Consider the following 22,084-nt stretch of genomic DNA (forward strand, 5'->3'; position numbering starts at 1 on the left):
CCAGGAGTTTGTATCATACTATGATTAGCACACAAAAACTTTATTTTGCTGATTTTCTTTTAATGTTTTTGTAGCTAAATATTGAATGAGGAAAAAACAAATCAAAGATGGTTAATTAGTCACATTATGGGTCCTTTACTGATGTGTGGGGTTTTGGCAGCAGTTACCTGGATTGGGTTTGGTCCAGTATTTCAGTGTACTGGAATGTGACCTTTAGATCTAAACTTCAGTTAGAAAATAGGAATCTGATGATAGCTTGGAATGCGCAGTGAGATACATAGTGAGCCGTCCAGATAACGTCTGTTTGCTCATGTCAGCATAGAGCTGTAGCCTTGACCCGTACACAGTTTGCATGAAAGTCTAGTTTTCTGGCACTTGAATGCTGACTGCTTGTTAAAAAGAGAGCTGCTGTGCTGTAGACGGGTGGTACTGCAAATGCCGGCGGTACTGCTTGCTTACAATTAAACACCTCTGTGTCAGCTGAAGTAGAAGGTAGCATGTATTTAGCTCACTATTAATTTTTGTTCTCAATAAAGGAACGACTTTTTTTTATAAATGCCTAGCACAATTTAAGTCTATCCACTCCGTGAAAAGGACTGGTCTCTTTGTGGGGACTGCTTCTTTAATAATATGCCGTACAGTGTCATTGTATTTCCCAGCAGTGACTGAGCCTCAGGAGGCAGACTGGGACTGAGAATCTTTAAATACCACTGAAAAACTGGAGCATTTCAAAACTGTTGTAAAACGCAGGCTACAAAAATAATATAATTTAACAATTGCAAACACTCTCTTTTAAAATGCCTAGAGCTTTTCCCAGTCTTTTTCCTGCCTGGCTTCCTGTGACAGCTATAACGAAACAGTACACACCATACTAGGGGCTAGGAAACTCTTTCACAACAGTCATGTAACCCAGAGCTCTAATCTAGGGCTTAGAGATGAAAAATTAGTTCATGAACCTGCTGTGTCTCTCTCAGCTTGTTGTTGTCAGTTTAGTTCTGTATTAGAATTAGGGTTGCCAGGTGTCCGGGTTTTGACCGGAACACCCAGTCAAAAAGGGACCCTGGCAGCTCTGGTCAGCACTGCTAACCGGGCTGTTAGAAGTCCAGATGGCACGGGGCTGGCAGGCTCCCTGCCTGGCTCTGCGCAGCTCCTGGGAAGCTGCAGGCATGTCCCTCCAGTACCTAGACATGGGGTGGCCAGCCATGGGGCTTCCGCGTGCTGCCCCTGCCCCGAGCACCGACTCCGCAGCTCCCATTGGCTGGGAACCATGGTCAATGGGAGCTGCGGGGGCAGCATGCTGAGCCCCCTAGCCCCTCCACTGAGGAGCTGGACATGCCGGCTGCTTCCAGAAGCTGCCTGAGATAAGTTGCCGTCCGAACCCCCTCCCGCACCCCAACACTCTGCCCCAGCCCTGAGCCCCCTGCCCCAGCCTGGAGTCCCCTCCCGCACCCTGAACCCTTCATTTCTGGCCCCACCCTGGAGCCTACACCCCACAGTTAGAGCCCTCACCCCCTCCCACACCTCAATCCCCTGCCTCAACCCAGTGAAAATGAACAAGTGAGTGAGGGTAGGGGAGAGTGAGCGATGGAGGGAGCGAGCGATGGAGGGAGTGGCCTCAGGGCAGCACAGGGGGCGGGGCAAGGGTGTTTGTTTTTGTGCGATTAGAAAGTTGGCAGCCCTAATTAGAATTGAAAAGGGTACATTGGAATTTATAAAAAAACTGCTCTGCCTGTCTCCAAATAGCAGCAGCAAAGGACTGCACCTGTGCCTCTATTGTTTCTGTGCTGAAACTTCTTCGGGAAGCAGAACACTGCTATCATTGTCCGTGTACTGCTGCTCGGTTTTTGACAACAGTAGTGGAGAAGCATGATAGGTAAAAGCAGTGGGACAGGCACAATCCCGAGGGGGATTTAAACACTTGGGGTGTGTAGGGAGTGGGAAGGTAGAGGGTTCCCACAGCCCTGTGCTGAATTTAAACATCTGATTTCTCAGAGGCAAAGTAATTATGCAGTGATGCAGTGTATTCTCATGTGTACAGTAGTGGAGGGTGTGTTGCTAATTTAGCCAGTACCAAGAGGTTAATAGTGCTGCAGCTATTGAAAAGAATGCAGGCATCAACCCTAAGAAAGATCAGCATGCTTCAGACAACTGATACAATTGCTATGTAAATCCCTCTTGGAGAGAGGGGGAGAGCCTGAGCTAGACCTGAGCGTGGCCGCTGCCTTCCAAAACACAGGCCTTTACCACTTGAGCTAAGTGGGAAATTCCACAGCTGGCATTAGAAGCAAGTTCCTTTACCCTCTGTGTGGCCAGCTGCTAGAGAGTAACCTCGCACTCTCCTAAATGGAAAGCCAAGTGCATTATAGCACGCTGCGTCCTACCTGCCTTATCTGGGTCCGTTCTGTTCGTCCCTGTAACCATGCACAGTGATAACGTCACCCATATGTGAGGCTGAGGCGGTGCAGCTTGCAGGAAGTTGCCAACTTTTTAGTGACCCACTAAACATAAAGTATTGAAAATACAGCTGCAGTCTCCTAGCTGTCCTGAGCTGCAGACAGTCTCCTGGTAGCCTGTGTCAGCTCTGGGTCGAAACACTGAGTGAGGCACTGTAACTTGTCACATGTTTTTTCACTGAAGGCAGTTTTGAAAGTGCTGTGTGGGAGCAAACAGGCTCTTCAGTTAAGACTCGATGCACTTGTGGAGCCCCCCTCCCCCCCCAGGAATGTCCACACATGCGTTATAGAGGCTGTGACGCTAGAACAGTTGCTCCACAGGAAGGGCTTGAAAAACCCACTTGTCCAGGATGAGTAGAAATTTTACCTGAGTAGATGGGGCTAGGGAGCTGCTGGCTCCTTCCTTGGTGGGGTGGGGGAAGGCCTGAATTTCATGGTCTCTGAGCCACTTCCTCTTGTTTGGGAAGGGGGAAAAGCTGCACCAGTGTTTTAAGGAAAGGGAGGAGAGGGAGAGCAGCATAGGCGTTGCTTTTCTTGTACAGGGTGGGGAGCAGTGCGTAAAGAAGTCCATGTGGAGAAGAGGTGCTGGAACACTGAGGGTCTCCTCTGTATCCAGGAGAGTGGTAACCTAAGAGCAGGCTGCAAAGAGGTGAGGGGGACCATGTTCATTTGTTTGGGGGATAATGGAGCCCAGTATTCAGTAATGGTGGCAGTGGGGTGTGAGGAGGTGCACTGTTTCTTTAAATGTGTATCAGGAAGCCAGGCGAGGGGTAAGGTGCAGAGTGAGGCTTGGGGAGATTCTGGGCAGGAGCTCTGCAGTGAAGCAGGGAGACAGCAGCTTTAGGGTTAATGCTGTCACTCTGATTCCAATAGTTCCACGTTCAGCGCTGGAAGAAAGCGACTCTTTGTGATATCCTTTATTGCTGCTGCATGACATGAGAGAACCTAGAGTTTGTTGATTTGGTGGAGAGATTAGATCCCCAGTATTAATGGGGAGAGTGTCAGTGTGTATGTTGGAGAGAGCGAACAGAATTTATTTTATCTGATGGGGAGCAGAACTGATGGGGCTGCGGGATGAGGATAAAGATGACTTGGTGCTGAGGAAGTGAAGAAGTAAACTAAAGAGACATGGCTTTAATGGATGTTGCCTTAGGAGTGGTGATGGAGCGAGTACTTCTCACCTGGCCAGGTAGGTTGATCCTTGGGCAAGAAACTGCTGGACATTTTCAAGCCCACAGAGATTAGTCACCAGGAAGAGCTGTTCTGTTAAATTAACTTTGTGACTGTCATGCAGTATTAGGATTAAAGGAAATATGTCACCTTTTTACCAGAATGGATGCATCTGCCACTGCTTTCAGTAGCTTCTCAGGACTCCTTTTCTGTGGCCTAACTTCCTCATCAGATGGATTACAGCTGTAGGCTTCTTTTGAGAAGTTGCTGTCATAAAGGGGGCACCAACTGCAGCATCTCTAACCCATAACCCTTCTCACCAATATGCCATTTTATACCAAGCTTCACCTAAAGTTCAAGGTCCAGGCTCGTTGGAGCTAAATGTCTCTATTTACCCAGGATTGGACTTAAAATTCTTTGACAGTATGTCTGTAAGCAATTGCCAGAGTTGCTTTAATGAGCTTAACACACTGTCCTGACTGCATTTATTGCTACCAACTTATCTTAAACCTTTTGAAGAAAAACAGTTTTGTGTTGGTAAGATCTTGACTTGTGAATGTTATGAATGAACATTTAATTATATGCTGTATTTTGTCCTATCCTGTGGAATGCAAAGCTCTGATTGTCATAGTCTGTTATGTGCTGTGAGAGGGGATGTGTGGAGGTTTGCATTGCTTCTTGTGCCAGGGAGAGCCGTTCCAGGCTTTTCAGTGTTTGCAGGCCAAGGCCAGTGAACGTCTGACCTACATACAGAATCCTGAAAAGGCCTAGTGTGTGATTTGTGTATTGTCTCCTCCCCACCCCTCTCCAGTTAACACCTGCTTTGGGAGACTTTCACTCTGTATTGGTGCTGGGTGATTTTCATCTCAGCTAGCAGCTTTGTCCGGGTGGATGAAAACATTTTTATTAACGTTTTCTTTTGGAGAATTATCAATAGCTTTGCATTTCCTGACATTTAAAAATGCTAAGTAATGGCTGTTTGGCTTCCCATCCCTGACCTTTTACCTGAGTAGAGAACATGATTATATGGCAGTAGTGCACAGAAATGTTTCCTAATTACTGTAGACACTTTGAACAAACCTCAATGAATATTCTTATCCCAGGTAGTTTCTTATCCCAGGTTTTAGCAATTCACTATAAACACAAAAGAGAGCAGGGAAGAAAATGTGAATGGAGGGAATATTTCCTTTTCCTCATAGTTCCTTCATAATGCTGACACTAGGGAGAGATGAGCATTTCCTTTTCTCTACATTTTATATATCCTGGGTGAGAGAATTAATAACTGCTCACAGCTGAGCTGTGGATACTGAATGTAACTAGAGCCTGCTGAGATAATCACAGTTAACACACGGGTCTGTAACCCAGGTCCTAGTCTGAGGCCAGATCCACACTACCAATTTACATAGATATAACTATGTCGCTTTCGGGGGGGGGGGGGTGAAAAATCCACCCCCCTGAGTGATGTAGTTATACCGACCTCACCCCCAGTGTAGACTGCACTATATTGAAGGGAGACAGAGCTACCACCACCTTCCGCAGTGGTGGGTTAACTATGTCGATGGGAAAAGCTCTCCGGTTGGCACAGTAGCGTCTTCACTAAAGTACTACAGTGATGCAGCTGCAGAGCTGTCTGTGCAGACAAGCCCTTAGTGGGAGAATCACGTAATTCCACTCCAAAGGAGGTGATGGCTGGAGGCTCGTTGCCTTTGCAGATGCACTCAGAGTGGACAGTGGTGCAGCTAGCCTGGTAACTGAAGTTAGCTGATGATGAATGACAAAAACGATGCTCAGGGTTTGGGGATACTTAATGGATGAGAAATAGGGTTTCGCAGTGCTGTGCTAAATTCACAGTTAAGCATGGCCTTAGACGAGGCATATAAGGACCATAGCCATGCAGACACACTGTAGGCAGTGTGCTCATAGAGGTATAATTGCCCCTGCACCAGAATCCAACTGCATGATCTACCAAGAGGCAAGACTATGGCAGGTGTGTATGCCCTTTTCTCTCCTCCCACTGTTCCTAAGGTGCAGCCAAAGCATTACTTGATGTGTCCTCTTAACTGCACACAAGAATCATAGGACTGACGGTTTGCAAAAAAATGTAATATATATCTGGTAGATACAGAAAAGAGGACCTTCCGCAGAGCACCTGCCACAGATCTTAAAGGGAGTAAAGCGAGTTTCAATGATAGGCCCTTATGCAATAGGAACTGAAAGAAAAAATGGGGTCACTCCCACCCAGTTATACATAAATGTATTTGGCTGCTCCTTGTAGGTGAACGTCAATTGTTCAGCTTCATAAAGTCTAGCAATAGGCTATGGTGTTCTTGGTATTTTAATTATCGGAATCTAGAATTATGGAATATTTTATCCTCTCTAAGTTCTTCTTCTCATTTGACTCTCACTGACATATCTCTCCTTCCTTTAAATAATTCTTCACAAGATTCTGAGACCCATTCCCTTTGTGGGGTCTCAGAGCCTGGGAGCCAGCCTGAATGTGTACACTGCTATTTTTAGCACGATAGCATTAGGCCAGGTGGGTTGACCCAGGCTCTGAGTCTTGCTGCTGTGTGTCTTTTTTTGTAGTGTAGATGTACCCTATGAGTCCCAGATAAACTGAGTCCCAGCTTGTGAGTTTCCCTGCCTTTGCACAGGAAAATCCCTTCTAAGGCATCTGTCCCTAATTTGCAGATTGGAGATTTATAAATTAAATATGCTAGAGAATATTCATTAACAATCTTAACTGAGAATTTCTGAACTTTAAAAAAAGTAAAAGTGTGCGTACACACTGTGAAGTCTGCACAGCTGTTTTAGCAAGTGAAGAATTAATAACCTTTAATAACCTTTAAGAATTAATAACCGTTAATAACCTTTAGTTAAAGTTAATCAGGCTTTTGGTACCGAATACTTTTGTTGATATTGTAGAAATCTTCTATTCCACTTCTGGAGACCACTTACACAGAAAGGGAGTTGCTTTATTAAGAAGCAGTATTGACCATTTCTATCAAACAACCTGTGCACTATGCATGTTAACCTTTGAACCCGTGAATCTGCATCCCCGCTTCTTCCACCAACTAAGGTGTATGAGCAGTTTTCTAAAATTCTCTCAAAGCTGCCCTATCACCCACACTAATAATGATGGCAGTGCTAAGTAGACAGGCTACCAGATTTTTAACCTTCAATGATCCATATTTACTTTGAACAGCTGCCGATGACATGGTGAAAACGCCAGCAGCTGCTCAACGTGAGCTGTTTCACTATTGGTGGAGCGGCACTAATGCCAGAGCAGTGGTGGGAAAATTTCAGAATATAGCCAGTGTAGGCACACCCTTAACTTACTATGTGAAACACCCTTATTATAAACAGCATCTCCCAAAATACAGGCCAACTGCCAAGAACAGCTTTATGTAAACAGAGCAAATGCTTGTAAAGTACAGCTGAGTCTGGCTTCAGTAACCAGCTCCTCTAAAGGAAACTAAAGCTTTATTTTTATTTGACAGACATTATTCAAACCAGAATTATGTCAGCCAAACTCATCTGCAGTACAGCAAGCAAGTAGTTTCCCCCGAAACAGGCTAAGGTTAAAAACAATCCCTAAAGTGTCATTTAATATACATTAGGATGAGTAAGCAATAACCCTGTAACCTAAGTCTAGCAGGACTAATCAGCAGGGAGAATGCTCTTCAGTGTTGAAGTGTAGCAAGGTCTTTGTCTTTGAAGTGTAGAAATTTCTCTCTAGTAACCAGAAGCTAAGCTTTTATTTAAAAGAAAAAAACGGTTTCTAGAGCTCCTGGCAGTGAAGATATCCTAGTTACGTGAATTAGTGTTACCGTTTGCTTACTTCAGTGTGTTTGCAGACTCAGTAGTATTCACCATGTCTAAGAGTGGGAATTTCACTTAACCCCCTACTCATCTTCATCAGGACCATTTGTATGCTGGTGACACACAGGTCCTAACTGTACCAGGGCCTCACAATTCCTGCAGCCCCCCAGTCAGTTCTGTAGCAAATGGAAAATTCTGAGGCAATATTGATGGCAAAAATCATTCCAAAGCATGTTTTTGTTGGATCAATTTAAAAAGACAATTCTACAAATTGCTCATCGTTATATTTTAGAAACTTTTCCTATTTGCATCGAGGTAGAATAATAACAATCCAGAGTAGGACATGCTATGTTTGACCAGAAATTCCCAGGGAATGATGTGGAAAACACTCCCTTTCATTATGCATTGGCTTGATGAGCCAAAGTCACAGGGAGATGTAGGATTCCTTGCCAGAAGAGTGGTGCTATGAGGAATGCCAGCTGCGACAGGGAGCCCCAAAGGGCACAACTGAGCTATCCACGTTTTTCTTGGTTCTTCGCTCAAATTTTTTTGGGGAGTGGGAGGAGGGTCGAACCAGTGACAAGGGCTTCTACCATTTTAAAAAGTTCTGCTAAACATCAAAACCTGCTAGACTTCCCCTATTAGTGTTTATTGCATGCTCTTACATAGCTTGTTATGGGAAAGTTTGTTTACTGTGTGCTCTTACGCTGTACATAATTTTGCCCTTTTATTATTCTGCCCAGGCTAGTTTTAGCTCCATACTGCAAGCCCCACAACCCCAAGTCAGTTGACACAGGCTCTGAGATTTGCTGCCACAGGTCTCTTTATTTTTTGTCGTATAGACATACTCTTATTTGTGGGGAGGGGTAAAGGATCAATAGGAGCAATAGATGCTGCACCATTGATGTAGCTGGGAGTGTTCCACTCTGAATCTTGCTGAATCCTTTTAGAACCTAGAGGCCTTGGGCCATCTCACTGGCTCCCTGCTTCCAAGCTCAGCTCCTGCAGGGGCCATACTGTAAAGGTCTCCATATAGGCCAGTGCTGTAAGAAGAGGCTGGGAGGAAGGCAGATAAGTTAATGTGACATGATTAGGATCTGCATTTACTTGCCTGAAAAAGCTGAAAGGATTTCCAAGGGAGCTACAAGGCTTCCTTTTTCACCCCTCTTCCCATAAATCCTGCTGAGATGCTTCTGTGGGACTTGTGGGAGGGGGGAAGGTGTCACAGTGGTGGATGACTTTGTTGAAATGTTCAATGTAGTCCCAAAGCAAATACCTGCAGTACAGGATGTGGTTAGCTGCTCATAGGTGACTGTGTAAATCATAAAGGGTCATGTTGTCATCTCTGTACAGGACTGAATCACAGAGGATGCCTCCTTGGGGCAGAGCACATGGGTACAGGCTAGGAGAGTGATGCCATCAGAGGATTGTTTCTTTTGCAATGTGGGATGAGCCAGGCCAGCAACAACTGAGTGAACAGCCACTATCACCAACTTAATTCCCCCAACCAACCAGACTTTAGCAGGGAAATTAATTCACTTATGCATTTTCTTCACCTGCAATGTGGAAAAGCTTAGCAGGATTAAAAAATGAACTGGGTGTTTATATGGAACCTGTGAACATTCACGGTTACATGAGATGGGATTAAAAAGAAATTACAAGGGATATAAACCCTCATTCTCCAGGGAATAAGTCAATCACTAACACGCTGAGTTTAGGAAGAATGGTGCTATCATTAATCTTGCTCTGGATATACATCTCTATGTATCTTAGGCCCGATTCTTCACTGCCATGTACCTGATGTAGTTACCTGCTGTCATGATTACAGGACTAGCTACATCTCTGACTCATTCCCTGGTCTCTGAGTGCACGTTCCAAGCATGTCAGACCTTTCTTAGGATGGAATCCTGCAGTTCTCCCACTCTTACATGACGTCCTAGCCCAGTGTCCTGTGCTTACCTACAACAGGTCCAACTGGGTTCAGGTACCTGTGGTTTTTCCATTCGGGAGCTTGTGACCAGTGGTTAACAGAGTGACCGGGCAGCCTTCTTAGACCAAAGTGTCCTTAATCTTAACAGTAAGAACAATGCATAGTAAAGAACAGTGTTATCAGACACAGAAATGAACACCATTTGTTGGGGAAGAGTCAGCACAGTGTTTGTAAAGGGAAATCATGCCTCACCAATCTACTGGAATTCTTTGAGAGGGGTCAACAAACACGTGGACAAAGGAGATCCGGTAGGTATTGTGTACGTAGACTTTCAGAAAGTCTTTGACAAGGTCTCTCACTAAAGGCTCTTAAGCAAACTAAGCAGTCATGGGATAAGAGGGAAAATCCTCTTAAGGATCAGTAACTGGTAAAAAGATAGGACAGAAAGAGTAACAATCAAAGGTCTGTTTTCAGAATGGAGAGTGATACACAGGGGGATCCCCCCAAGGATCTGTACTGAGATCAGTGCAGTTAAGCATATTCATATATGATCTGGATAAAGGGGGTTAAACAGTGAGGTGGCAAAGTTTGCAGACGATACAAAATTACTCCATGAGAGTTAAGTCCAAAACAGACTGCAAAGAGTTACAAAGGGATCTCACAAAACTGGGTGATGAAGTTCAGCTTTGATAAATGCAAAGTAATGCACATTGGAAAACATAATCACAACTATATATACAAAGTGATTGTGTCTAAATTAGCTGTTAGCACTCAAGAAAGAGATTTTGGAGTCATTGTGGATAGTTCTCTGAAAACATCTGCTCAATGTGCAGCGGCAGTCATAAAAGCTAACAGAATGTTAGGAACCATTAGGAAAGAGAGAGATAATAAGACAGTAAATATCATAATGCCACTATATAAATCCGTGGCCCATACCTAGAATACTGTGTGCAGTTCTGGTTGACCAATCTCAAAAGAGAGAGATTAGAAATGGAAAAAGCACAGAGAAGGGCACAAAAAATGATTAGGGGTATGAAACAGCTTCCATATGAGGAGAGATTAATAAGATTGGGACTTGGAAAAGAGATGAGTAAGAGGGGATATGATATCATAGAGGTCTATAAAATCATGAATGGTGTGGAGAAAGTGAATAAGTAAGTGTTTGTTTTACACCTTCACATAACTCAGGAACCAGAAGTCACCAAATGAAATTAATAGGCAGCAGGTTTAAAACAAACATAAGAAAGTATTTCACACGACTCTCGGACATCGTTGCCATCAGATGTTGTGAAGGCCAAAAGTATAAGTGGACTCAAAAAAGAATGAGGTAAAGTTCCTGGAGGATAGGCCCATCAGTGGCTATTAACCAACATGGTCAGGGATGCAACCCCATACTCTAGGTATCCTTATGCTTCTGACTGCCAGAAGCTGGGACTGGAGGACAGGGGATGGATCATTCGATAATTGCCCTGTTCTGTTCATTCCCTCTGAAGCACCGGGCATTGGCCACTTTTGGAAGACCGGATACTGGGCGAGATGGACCATTGGTTTGGCCCAGTATGACTGTTCTTATGTTCATAAAGTAATAGATAAAGTTTTTTCAAACAACAAATACTCTATATGCATGTCTCTTACCCTATCACCATAGGATGGAAGGTCTAGCTTCAGACCCCTAAGTGCATGGGTGTCTGTCTGTTCCCTGCAAACTGCTCCGAAACAACTGCCTACCTCCTCTGGGCAGACAGAGACCTGAAGGGTTTATAGCCTTTTGATCTGTTGGTTCTCAGCACTGACAAAACAAGCTGTAAAACCTGAATGGGGCCAGGCGAGTAGGATCTTCCCAGTTTATAGCCCAGACATTGTCTCTTAACTCCTGAAGTGTTTATATAGCATTCAGAAACTATTACAGAACACCCCACCTATTTCACATCTACATCTATGCAAAATGTCACCAACAATGTAAGTCAGGGGATAATTCTAACTCGGTAGGGTTTGTCCGGGTATAAATGACCAGGCAAGGTGCAGTGGAGGATTGGGCCCTTTGGTCTTTCGTGACCAGTAAAGATTTTTAGCAAAGCTTTGTGCGTTAGTAAAGAACCCGCTTTCTGAAAAAGGTGCAAAATTGAATCTCGGGGCAGAGGAGAGCATCTAATTCAAAACAATTTAAAAACTGCTTCATTGAGCAATATTACTTTATATAGCTAGTCTCTGCTTGTTTTGCATTTACCCTTAAGACTTTAGTTCATAGTATTCACACGCAGGCATGGGATAAACATGTAAAAACATGGGGCTAGTAAGGGCAGAAACCTTAAGGGTGGGAATGAAAAATGTAAGCTCCTTTTCTAATTCTCTTTTGTACATTCTCTCTATTAGAGGGTATGTGTTGTGTTTTCTTCCTCTTTATGGAGTTGCATTTTTCATTTGAACTCTCCTGTCATCCATAGCTTTGTCCATGTTAGGAAAGCTTCTCACTGACCGTGGTGCAGCTGAACATGGTTTATTTTGGCCTGCATCTCCAAGTAAACCATGTACAGCACTGTTCCAGGAATGGTTAAAACCTAGTACACCACATGTTCTGAATCTGTGCCTGTTAAACACAATTGAGCATCGATTTAGCTGATCTGCACCTATGCAGACAGTACAGTTCAGCATGTATTGTGAAAAGAGAGAGATGTTAAAACATTGTTTTGTAGAATATATTTGGCTTATATCAAGCTAGGCCAGCTTTTTCCATTTTGGGACAGACACTTGACAGTTGCATTCCATTTCAGAAAGTCAAGAATCAATTCTTAGGGCTTGTCTACACTGGCACTATACAGCACTGCAACTTTCTCGCTCAAGGGTGTGAAAAAACACCCCCCTGAGCGCGGCAAGTTTCGGCGCTATAAAGTGCCAGCATAGATAGTGCAGCAGCACTGGGAGCTACTCCCATCGTGGAGGTGGTTTTCTAGAGCCCTGGGACAGCTCTCTCCCAGCGCTCTGCCGCGACGGCAGCGCTTCAATGTTTCCAGTGAAGACGTGCCCTTAGTGTTTTTCCATAGTACCGTGGTTAGGTGTCTGGGTTCTCTTTCCCAGTCACTGTGCTAAATTGCTGCAGTGATTTCTTCTTGCTTCCTAATTCTTATTTTATGCACAGAAGTACACCAGTTTAAAGGTGCAATTTTAAAATGGATTTAGTTAAAACCCTGTGCAACTTTGGAATTGATACATGTGTGGCCATACAGGTTTTGCAGCAGCTCAGCTTGGACATGAGCTACACGTACATTAGGTCAACATAGCTCTGATGGGCAGGGGTATGAAAAAAATCTATGCTGACCTAACTGCCAGAGAAGACGCAGCTCTGTAGATGGAAGAGGGCTGCTGTCGTTTGGGGAGGTGGTCTTTTGTGCAGCAACAGGGGAAAAAAACCTTCTGTCAGTGTAGGCTGTGTCTACATTACAGGGTTATGCCAGCATAGCTACAGTGATGTGGCTATGCTGTTATGGTCTCTCTAGTGTAGACCTACCCAAAGGCCTATGCTGGTGTACTGCCATAGTGTAGACGCTTCAGAGACAGAAGGAGTTTTCCTGCTGGTGTAGTTAATCTGCACCCTCAAGAAGTGGTACTTAGGTTGACGGAAGAATTCTTCCATGGACCTCGTGGTGTCTACACCGGGACTGGGGTCAGTTTAATTAGGTCTGTCTGGGGTGTGACTTTTTCACACCTCTGAGCAATGTAGCTAGGTTCACCTAAGGTTTTTGTTTTGAGCAGGCCCTGGTCTACACTTAAAATTTAGCTCACTGTAGCTGTGGCACTCGGAGGGGGAAGGGAGAGGGAGGGGGTGAGTTTAAAAATCCACACCCCTGACCAACATAGCTAGCCTGACCTAACTCCTGGTATAGACACGGTTAGGTCAATGAAAGAATGTTTCCATTGTGGTGGCTGCTGTCGCTCAGGTAGGTGGTGTTCCTACAACAGAAAACCCCTTCTATCTCCTTATGCTGCAGCTATGCTGTGGGGTTCAGCTACATTTGAAGCTGTGTGTGACAAAGTTCCTGCTCTACCTTGGTGGGTCTTGCGCTTATTGGCGGATTTGCTCGCCTTGGAGCTTCACGATAGCCCTCAGCTTGGCCGTTTTTCTGAACCCACAGTCCAGGTCGATGACTCCTGTGTCTGACCAGGAGTTGGGAGGATTTGGGGGGAACCCAGGCCCGCCCTCTACTCCGGGTTCCAGCCCAGGGCCCTGTGGAATGCAGCTGTCTAGAGTGCCTCCTGGAACAGCTGTGCGACAGCTACAGCTCCCTGGGCTACTTCCCCACGGCCTCCTCCCAACACCTTCTTTATCCTCACCATAGGACCTTCCTCCTGGTGTCTGATAATGCTTGTACACCTCAGTCCTCCAACAGTCCGCGTTCTCACTCTCAGCTCCTAGCGCCTCTTGCTCCCGGCTCCTCACACGCACACCACGAACTGAAGTGAGTTCCTTTTTTAAAAACCCAGGTGCCTTGATTAGCCTGCCTTAATTGATTCTAGCAGGTTCTTGATTGGCTGCAGGTGTTCTAATCAGCCTGTCTTAATTGTCTCCAGAAGGTTCCTGATTGTTCTGGAACCTTCCCTGTTACCTTATCCAGGGAAAAGGGACCTACTTAGCCTGGGGCTAATATATCTGCCTTCTATTACTCTCCTATAGCCATCTGGCCTGGCCCTGTCACATGTGATTTTAGGGTACAACATACAGTTTTTGTATCACTTGAATCATGTATGTTTAAACACCAATGCAGTTCAAGTGGTACAACCCCCAGTGCGGATGCAGTTATACCAGTATAAGTAGAGCTCTGCATGGATACATGTTTATATCTGTGGATGCGGTTATAAATTGGAATCTGCTTAACTGCAGGGCTCTCCCAGGAACCACAGCGGCAAAAGTACCAGAACGTGGGGCCGCCGCTCCCACAAGCCAGTGCCCCGCACCGGAGGAGCTGCTGGCATGGCTGCACCGACCCTAAACAGGAGACGCAGACAGCTGCGTGGAAGGGACAGAAGCAGGGTTGGGAGCGGTACAGCTGCTCCAGGAGAGCTGACGGCACAGGGCGCTGGCTCCTGGGAGCGGCGGCCCCACTTTCTGCTCCTTTCGCTGCTGTGGTTTTTGGGAGAGCCCTGCGGTTCCACGGATATAAATTTGTATCCATGCAGGGCTCTAAGTATAAGGGGAAGGGGAGGAGCGGGCGTGTTATACTTTATAGCTATCTGACTAGACCTGTATAACTGGTAAAACTTTCCTGTCTTACCAGTTATACAGGTGTAGTCAGATAGCTATAAAGTATAACACACCCGCTCCTCCCCTTCCTCTTCCCCCCCCCCCCGACACTTTTTATTCTGATGTAAAAGTGGGGGAGAGCATGGGGGTTGGTTTATCTTAAACCCCTTCCCAAGTAATGTAAACTAAACTGAAAAAGGCCCTTTTTTATACTGGATTAAGACCATCGCCTATGGGGAGAGGAGGGAGTGTTATACCTCAGTAACACTAATTGGCCTAATTTCATGCCTGAGCCTATATCATAAAAGCTTTTCCACATAGAAAAGACCTAAAAGTGTGCTTATATTGTGCATAGACAAGACCGCGCTGATTAGGCCTCAACTGGAGTATTGTGTCCAGTTCTGGGCACCTCATTTCAGGAAAGATGTGAACACATTGGAGAAAGTCCAGAGAAGAGCAACAAAAATTATTAAAGTTCTAGAATACATGACCTATGAAGGAACACTGAAAAAACTGGCTTTGTTTAGTTTGGAAAAGAGAAGACTGAGAGGGGACATAAGTTTTCAAGTACATGAAAGGTTGTTACAAGGAGGCGGGAGAAAACTTGTTCTTAACCTCTGAGGATAGCACAAGAAGCAGTGGGCTTAAATTGCAGCAAGGGAGGTTTAGGTTGGACATTAGGAAAAACTTCCTAACTGTTAGGGTGGGTAAGCACTGGAATAAATTGCCTAGGGAGGTGGTGGAATCTCCATCATTGGAGATTTTTAAGAGCAGGTTAGACAAATACCTGTCAGGGATGATCTAGATGATAGTTAGTCCTGCCATGAGTGCAGGGAACTGGACTAGATCTCTCAAGGTCCCTTCCACTCCTATGATTCTAAGACCTCAGAGCTCCTCAACAGATGTTTGCTTTGGATTTCCTTGATACAGATTCAAACTGAATGGAAAGCTGCAAATTGACATTCTCTGTGTTAACAAAGAACAGGATGCCTGATATTGCAATGGATATATTAGAAGCTGATAACTTTAAGCTTAAACATGCAGCATGGCAAGCTAAAAGTTGTCTTTTTTATTGACAAACTTTTCATGGAGCGTACAGTATCTAAGGTATCCTAAATACAGAGGTGAACGCTGTGCAGTTGGAAGATGGAACAGTGCTCTAGGTTTTGTTCTTTGGGAGGAAAATGGTTATACTTTATTAAAAGCTTTCATATTTTAAACATTGGCTCTCACTGCAAATTTGACAAATTGGATGCATTTTCTTTTGTCTGCTGTGCTTGTTGATTCAGAAATCTGATATCCTGTTATGACTGACATTTAACTGTACAACAGGCCACATCTGGGACCTCAGAAGCTGTGTGTGTTTGCTTTGCAGGCTGTCTAGGATGCTTTCATTATTATTTTGTGATCATAACCTTTGTTCATTTCGCCCATATAACAACTTTTTCACTTCCCTGCTTATTACAGTATTGCCCTAGTCTGTAGTTCCTTCCACAGAGGAGATCATAAATGGTAAACACTTGTTGCAGTGAGGTTCTTTTTCTTTCTCAGAAAATGGATGGCTAAGTCCGTTTATCCCTCTCTTTCTAGGTATGCAACAATAAGATACATAAGCCCTATTGGGAAACAACATACTTGCATGCACATCACAAGGGACAAATAATTGCTAACACAACTGTTGTAATTTTCACTAAATGTAAACAAGTGTGATTTGCCTGTTTCATGCTTCAAATGAGTTTCTAAAGCATCGTCTGATTTTTTGCTTGTTCTGATTAGTGTTCTAAAACTTTACTCATGTAGCAAAGTATTTAAAACAAATGTAACTGGAAACATATGACTAGTTTACAGGGGACCTGTCAGTAGGGGGTCAAGGAAAGGTATTTGTGGGGAAAGTGGTGGTCGTGCTATATCTTGACTTTAGCAAAGCTTTTGATATGGTCTCCCACAGTATTCTTGCCAGCAAGTTAAAGAAGTATGGGTTGGATGAATGGACTATAAGGTGGATAGAAAGCTGGCTAGATTGTCGGGCTCAACGGGTAGTGATCAACGGCTCGATGTCTAGCTGGCAGCCGGTATCAAGCAGAGTGCCCCAGGGGTTAGTCCTGGGGCCGGTTTTGTTCAACATTTTCATTAATGATCTGGATGATGGGATGGATTGCACCCTTAGCAAGTTCGCTGATGACACTAAGCTGTGGGGAGAGGTAAATACTCTGGAGGGTAGGGATAGTGTCCAGAGTGACCTAGACAAATTGGAGGATTGAGCTAAAAGAAATCTGATAGGGTTCAACAAGGACAAGTGCAGAGTCCTGCACTTAGGATGGAAGAATCCCATGTACTGCTACAGACTGGGGAACTACTGGCTAAGCAGCAGTTCTGCAGAAAAGGACCTGGGATTACAGTGGACAAGAAGCTGGATATGAGTCAACAGTGTGCCCTTGTTGCCAAGAAGGCTAACGACCTATGGGGCTGAATTAGTAGGAGCATTGCCAGCAGATCGAGGTGAGGCCACATCTGGAGTATTGCGTCCAGTTTTGGGTCCGCCACTACAGAAAGGATGTGGACAAATTGGAGAGGGTCCAGCAAAGGGCAATGAAAATGATTAGGGGGCTGGGGCACATGACTTATGAGGAGAGGCTGAGGGAACTGGGCTTATATTTAGTCTGCAGAAGAGAAGAGCAAAGGGGGATTTGATAGCAGCCTTCAACTATCTGAAGGGGGGTTCCAAAAAGGATGGAACTAGGCTGTTCTCAGTGGTGGCAGATGACAGAACAAGGAGCAATGATCTCAAGTTGCAGTGGGAGAGGTCTAGGTTGGATATTAAGAAACGCTATTTCACTAGGAGGGTGGTGAAGCACTGGAATGGGTTACCTAGGGAGGTGGTGGAATCTCCATCCTTAGAGGTTTTTAAGGCCCGGCTTGACAAAGCCCTGGCTGGGATGATTTAGTTAGGGTTGGTCCTGCTTTGAGCAGGGGGTTGGACTAAATGACCTCCTAAGGTCTCTTCCAACCCTAATCTTCTATGATTCTACTCCAAACTCCACCCGTTGGAGACGACAAAATGAGATGGCACTCTCAGATTGTGCAGATGTTAAAAATGTGATCACACATGCTGTGCTCTTTTTGGTTTCTCCCCCTTACTGGAGTTCTAATACATCCATTGGCTTTGCTGGGTTCCTCTGTGGGACTCAGTCAGATGCCCTGCTGAACTTCTGCTGGCTTGGCTCCTCCTTAGCTGGGGCCTGGGAGGGAATAAGTGGTGGTACTCTTGCCAAACCTACTCAACTTGTGGGGCCAAAATAACCCTAGCACACAGAGTAAATTGTGTAGATTTTGGTAAGAGTCTCCCCTCTCCTCCCCTTTAATATACCTTGATGAGTAGCAAAATAGCTAACCATGTTGACCTGTAAATTATCATCACTGGCACTTATTGAAGTGAATGGAATACCTCACCTTACAGCTATTGTTCCATGCAGTGGTGTTGTAGCCGTGTGGCTCTCAGGATGTTAGAGATACTACCTCATCCGCCCTGTCTCTCTAGGTGTTGTTTCAGGCTGTCTGCAAACTCCGTTACCTCTATATCAGTGGTTCCCAAACGTGTTCCGCCGCTTGTGCAGGGAAAGCCCCTGGTGGGCCGGCCGGTTTGTTTACCTGCCGCGTCCGCAGGATCAGCCGATGGTGGCTCCCACTGGCTGCGGTTCGCTGCTCCAGGCCAATGGGAGCTGCTGGAAGCGGCATGGGCCGAGGGACGTACTGGCTGCCGCTTCCAGCAGCTCCCATTGGCCTGGAGCAGCGAACCACAGCCAGTGGGAGCCACCATCGGCTGATCAAGCGGACGCGGCAGGTAAACAAACCGGCTGGCTCGCCAGGGGCTTTCCCTGCACAAGTGGTGGAACAAGTTTGGGAACCACTGCTCTATATCACTGGCACTTTGGTCACGTTTTCTTCACAAACATAACAGCTAGAGAGATGTTTCTTACCCTCCCTCCCCCCCCCCCCCCCCCCCCCCGCAAAAAGCTGAAATTATAGAACCAGAAGGCAGTATGGGAGAGGAGACAGTATGCTATTCCAGCCCTGGCCCTCAGGTTAAAATTAATGGCCCAGATCTTCTGCCGCAGCCAAGGAGGGCGTTTGCAACTGAGGGGGGGCCCAGAATGGACAGCCAGCTTTAAGCCACTTTTGCGCTTTATTGAATCTGCTGTGCATTAGGCTGGTCCCTGGTGTAAATCCTTCCTAACTTGGTACATTTACCCAGTACATTTACCCAGGGATCCGTATGGCATGGGTGATTAGCAGTGGGTAGGGGTATCCCTACCTCACATGTCTCCTGGCCACCTCTCCTGTGCTGAGACATGTAGGATCCTCTTTTAGGCTACATCTGCACTGAGAAATTTCAGTCATTCTCCCACAGTTTGTCTAGCACAGGTGCAGCTGCACTGATGCCAGCAACTGGGGGAGCTCTAGCATTCATGTGCTCTAGGTGTTTTTACCACCAGGTTATCTAACCCTGCTTAGACAATGGTGATAAAAATCACCTGCTCGGTCGACACCCTTCCCGCCGTTGCCAGCACTGATGTTGCTGCTCTGGTGCTAGACCAGCATGGGAAAATTGCTAGAAATCCTGTGTAGACAAAGCAGTTAGAAATCCTAATGCTTATATTTTAACCCTGAGTCCACATTGCATAGTGGTCCTGTTTATAGTAGATCATGTGTTGGCAACACCTAGGCTTCGGCCTATCCCACCTGACAAGCCAGCCAACTTTGAATTAAAACACCACCATGCTTGAGATAAGGGTATCTTGGGTGGACTGGACTCCAATCAGGGGCAACACTCAAGTTAACTTTTTAGTGAAGATAAGCCCTCGGACACTCAAAATGATCAGCTATTGGATCTATATACTGAAAAGGAGACTCCATACAGTGCTGTCTAAAACTGTCAAATTTTAACTGCCTTTTTCTTGTTGTTTCAGGTTGCATGTCTGGTTGGACTTGATGCATGAAATTTGCATGACTCCTAACAACATATTTCTGGATTTGTCAGTGAACAAACATGGCCTACCCAGCGAATATTAGTGGCAGTACCTCAGGTAACTAACGTTGGGACGCTTTTCCCTATTGCGTTGTGTTTTTAAACTCTCTTTCTATAAAATTGTGAATCTGTGAGAAAGATCAAGGTGCAAATGACTCTAAACAAATATTTCGAAGTGTTTTCCTGATAGATGAATGTTTGTTTTTTTTCTCCTTAGTTATTTTTGTTTCCTCTTTTGAGGTATTTTGCAAATAGCTCTCCTAGCTTGAACATATGAACTAAGGTTCTAGTGACAGATCCTCACCTGATGTAAATCAGCCTAGCTGCACGGAAGTAACTGCACTGCACTAGTTTGCCCTAGAGATGGATCTGCCTCATAGAGTTTCACTGCAGAAAAACAAATGGATATTATGCTATAGTTGTAGTGGAGTTTTAGGCCTGAAGAGCTCTCATGTGTGACATCGGAAGCCTATGGTGTTAAACATCCCTTATGTGTCTAACTAGTACTTCTTTTGGTTTCCACCATCATTTAGAATAAATTTTAATTATTCATTTTACTTTCCCTTCTTTGGGCTATGAAGATCCATGCACATTTATTTGGGTCTGGGTACTCTTTAAAATTTGAGTCCAAGGGATGTTCAAGGGTTATTGATAAGGTTGATAGATCAGAAGGGGTCAGAGATTAGAGGACAGTTGATAAAAGTGCTACAGCGCTTTTCCTCACTGTTCTGTCAATATTTTCTTGCTCTCTGGAGCATTCCACAAACATGACTTTAGCATACTACGGTCAGGCCTTCAGCACGGACTACATGGAGAATTTCGGGTACAAGGCAGAAACTTTAACACCAGTGCACTAAGTTTTTCTAATGTATGTATGTATGTATGTATGCTTGCAGCATGGGCATGTAAATTGAGGTTTGGGTAGGTGGGAAGGGTGTTACGGTTTTTTCCCATGGCATTCATGTGAAACTGTAAACATCTCTTTCTGGTGAGTCAAAAATCAAGTTCCTCTTATTGTAAAGATCATACAAAGTATTTACTGGACTCACACGTGCTTGCTGAAATGTAGTCTAATAGATATTGACAGGGACAGTATTTGTATTTGATACACATGTTGTTTGGCAATGTCCAACTTTAGAAACTTCTGTTATAGGACTAGTATGAAATCCATAAGGTACTGGCTGCATCAGTTATATTTGCTATAGAATTTTGCTATAGAATTCATCAATACAAAGGACTAGAAAGTTTTTTCTCTGGGCAAAAAGGAGTGCAGTTGTCTTTGGTTGTGCAAAGAGATGAGAAAGGATGGCCCAATCCTAACAGACTGGTAGGATAGATGGAAAACTTTATTGAAAGTGAAGCTATCAGTAATTTCTGATGATTGTTTGTCACTGGTAAACTCAGCCTTAAAACACAGTGATAGCAGAAACTACTTCATTTTAAAAAAATTTTATTTTGAAAAGATTGACCCACATTCAAGATTATCACATGATAAGAGAGGGTTTTCTCTTGTTATATAAAGCAAAAAAGTTATATTGTGTGGGTGGGTAAAATTTTCTAAACATAAATACAAAGTTAATTTTTAAAAAGCTTTATAAAAGTCTTGCATCCTGAATTAGACACAAGAGTACAGGGTTAGCTCCTCACCCTCGCGTGTTTTGGCTTTTTTTTTTTTTTTAAATGCTCTTGATTCAGGCCAGGCAGAATTATTCACTCCTAAAAAATGTTTGGAATGTTCTGTATAGATTCAGTGCATCAGCCTTACTTTTGACTATAGCTAATTGACTTTTTAATTATTTGTATTGTAAAATTGTCTAATAACAGAAAATGGTGATAGTCTGTTGACACTTCAACTTATAAGAAGCTAAATGTTTGAAATGGGGATATATTAGTACAAGAATCTTTAGTTTTGAGACTGGTATGCAAATAGGACTCAATGCAGAGTAGAAACGGTTTGCTCCCTTACTGAGAGCAAGTATGATCAATTGTGTCAAAACAAAAAGTTAGGTTGTATACTGTTCCACTGCTTCATAAAGGACTGTCAGGACTTGTCTGCTTTATAAACCCTTGAGGCCACAATTCTAATGTGTAACACTTAGTTTTGTATGTGCATGCTTCTCCAGTCCTTGAGTATTTCACAATGGGTTAAGCGCTGGACTACAGACATATATGATTTGCTATTCTGCTGTGCTGAGTGAGGGAGATTGCCTTTAACTCCTGCTCATCTGGGCGTTGGACATATTAAAGCAGGTTTCTTAATTGCACAGTGTTCTAAGAGGGAAAAGAAACTTCAGAGGTGGAGATTTTCTGCACACAATACCCTCTGAATCAGTTGTCACCAGGAAAAGAACTAGGTAGATGTGTAATGAGCTTCAGCACTAGATTTATGCTACTTAAATAGTTTGACTGCTTTGAGCTCAAATTCAACCATCATCATCTACAAGGTG

General features: G+C 44.4%; 1 protein-coding gene across 4 annotated transcripts in view; it reads left to right on the forward strand.

The window, feature by feature from the left end:
• The window catches only part of KANK1 (KN motif and ankyrin repeat domains 1), a 178,239-nt gene that overhangs the window by 91,181 nt on the left and 64,974 nt on the right, over positions 1-22,084 (forward strand). For 3 of the 4 annotated variants that reach the window (XM_074953289.1, XM_074953290.1, XM_074953292.1), the window contains one exon: positions 19,579-19,695. In XM_074953289.1, coding sequence (XP_074809390.1) covers positions 19,659-19,695 — 37 coding nt within the window. In that variant the 5' untranslated portion in view covers positions 19,579-19,658. Of the gene's footprint in view, positions 1-3,256; positions 3,643-19,578; positions 19,696-22,084 lie in introns of those variants that run through there. The other variant, XM_074953291.1, reaches the window with a different exon arrangement.

The sequence above is a fragment of the Natator depressus genome, chromosome 5 (genome assembly GCF_965152275.1).
Source record: "Natator depressus isolate rNatDep1 chromosome 5, rNatDep2.hap1, whole genome shotgun sequence".
In the NCBI taxonomy this organism is placed as follows: Eukaryota; Metazoa; Chordata; order Testudines; family Cheloniidae; genus Natator; species Natator depressus.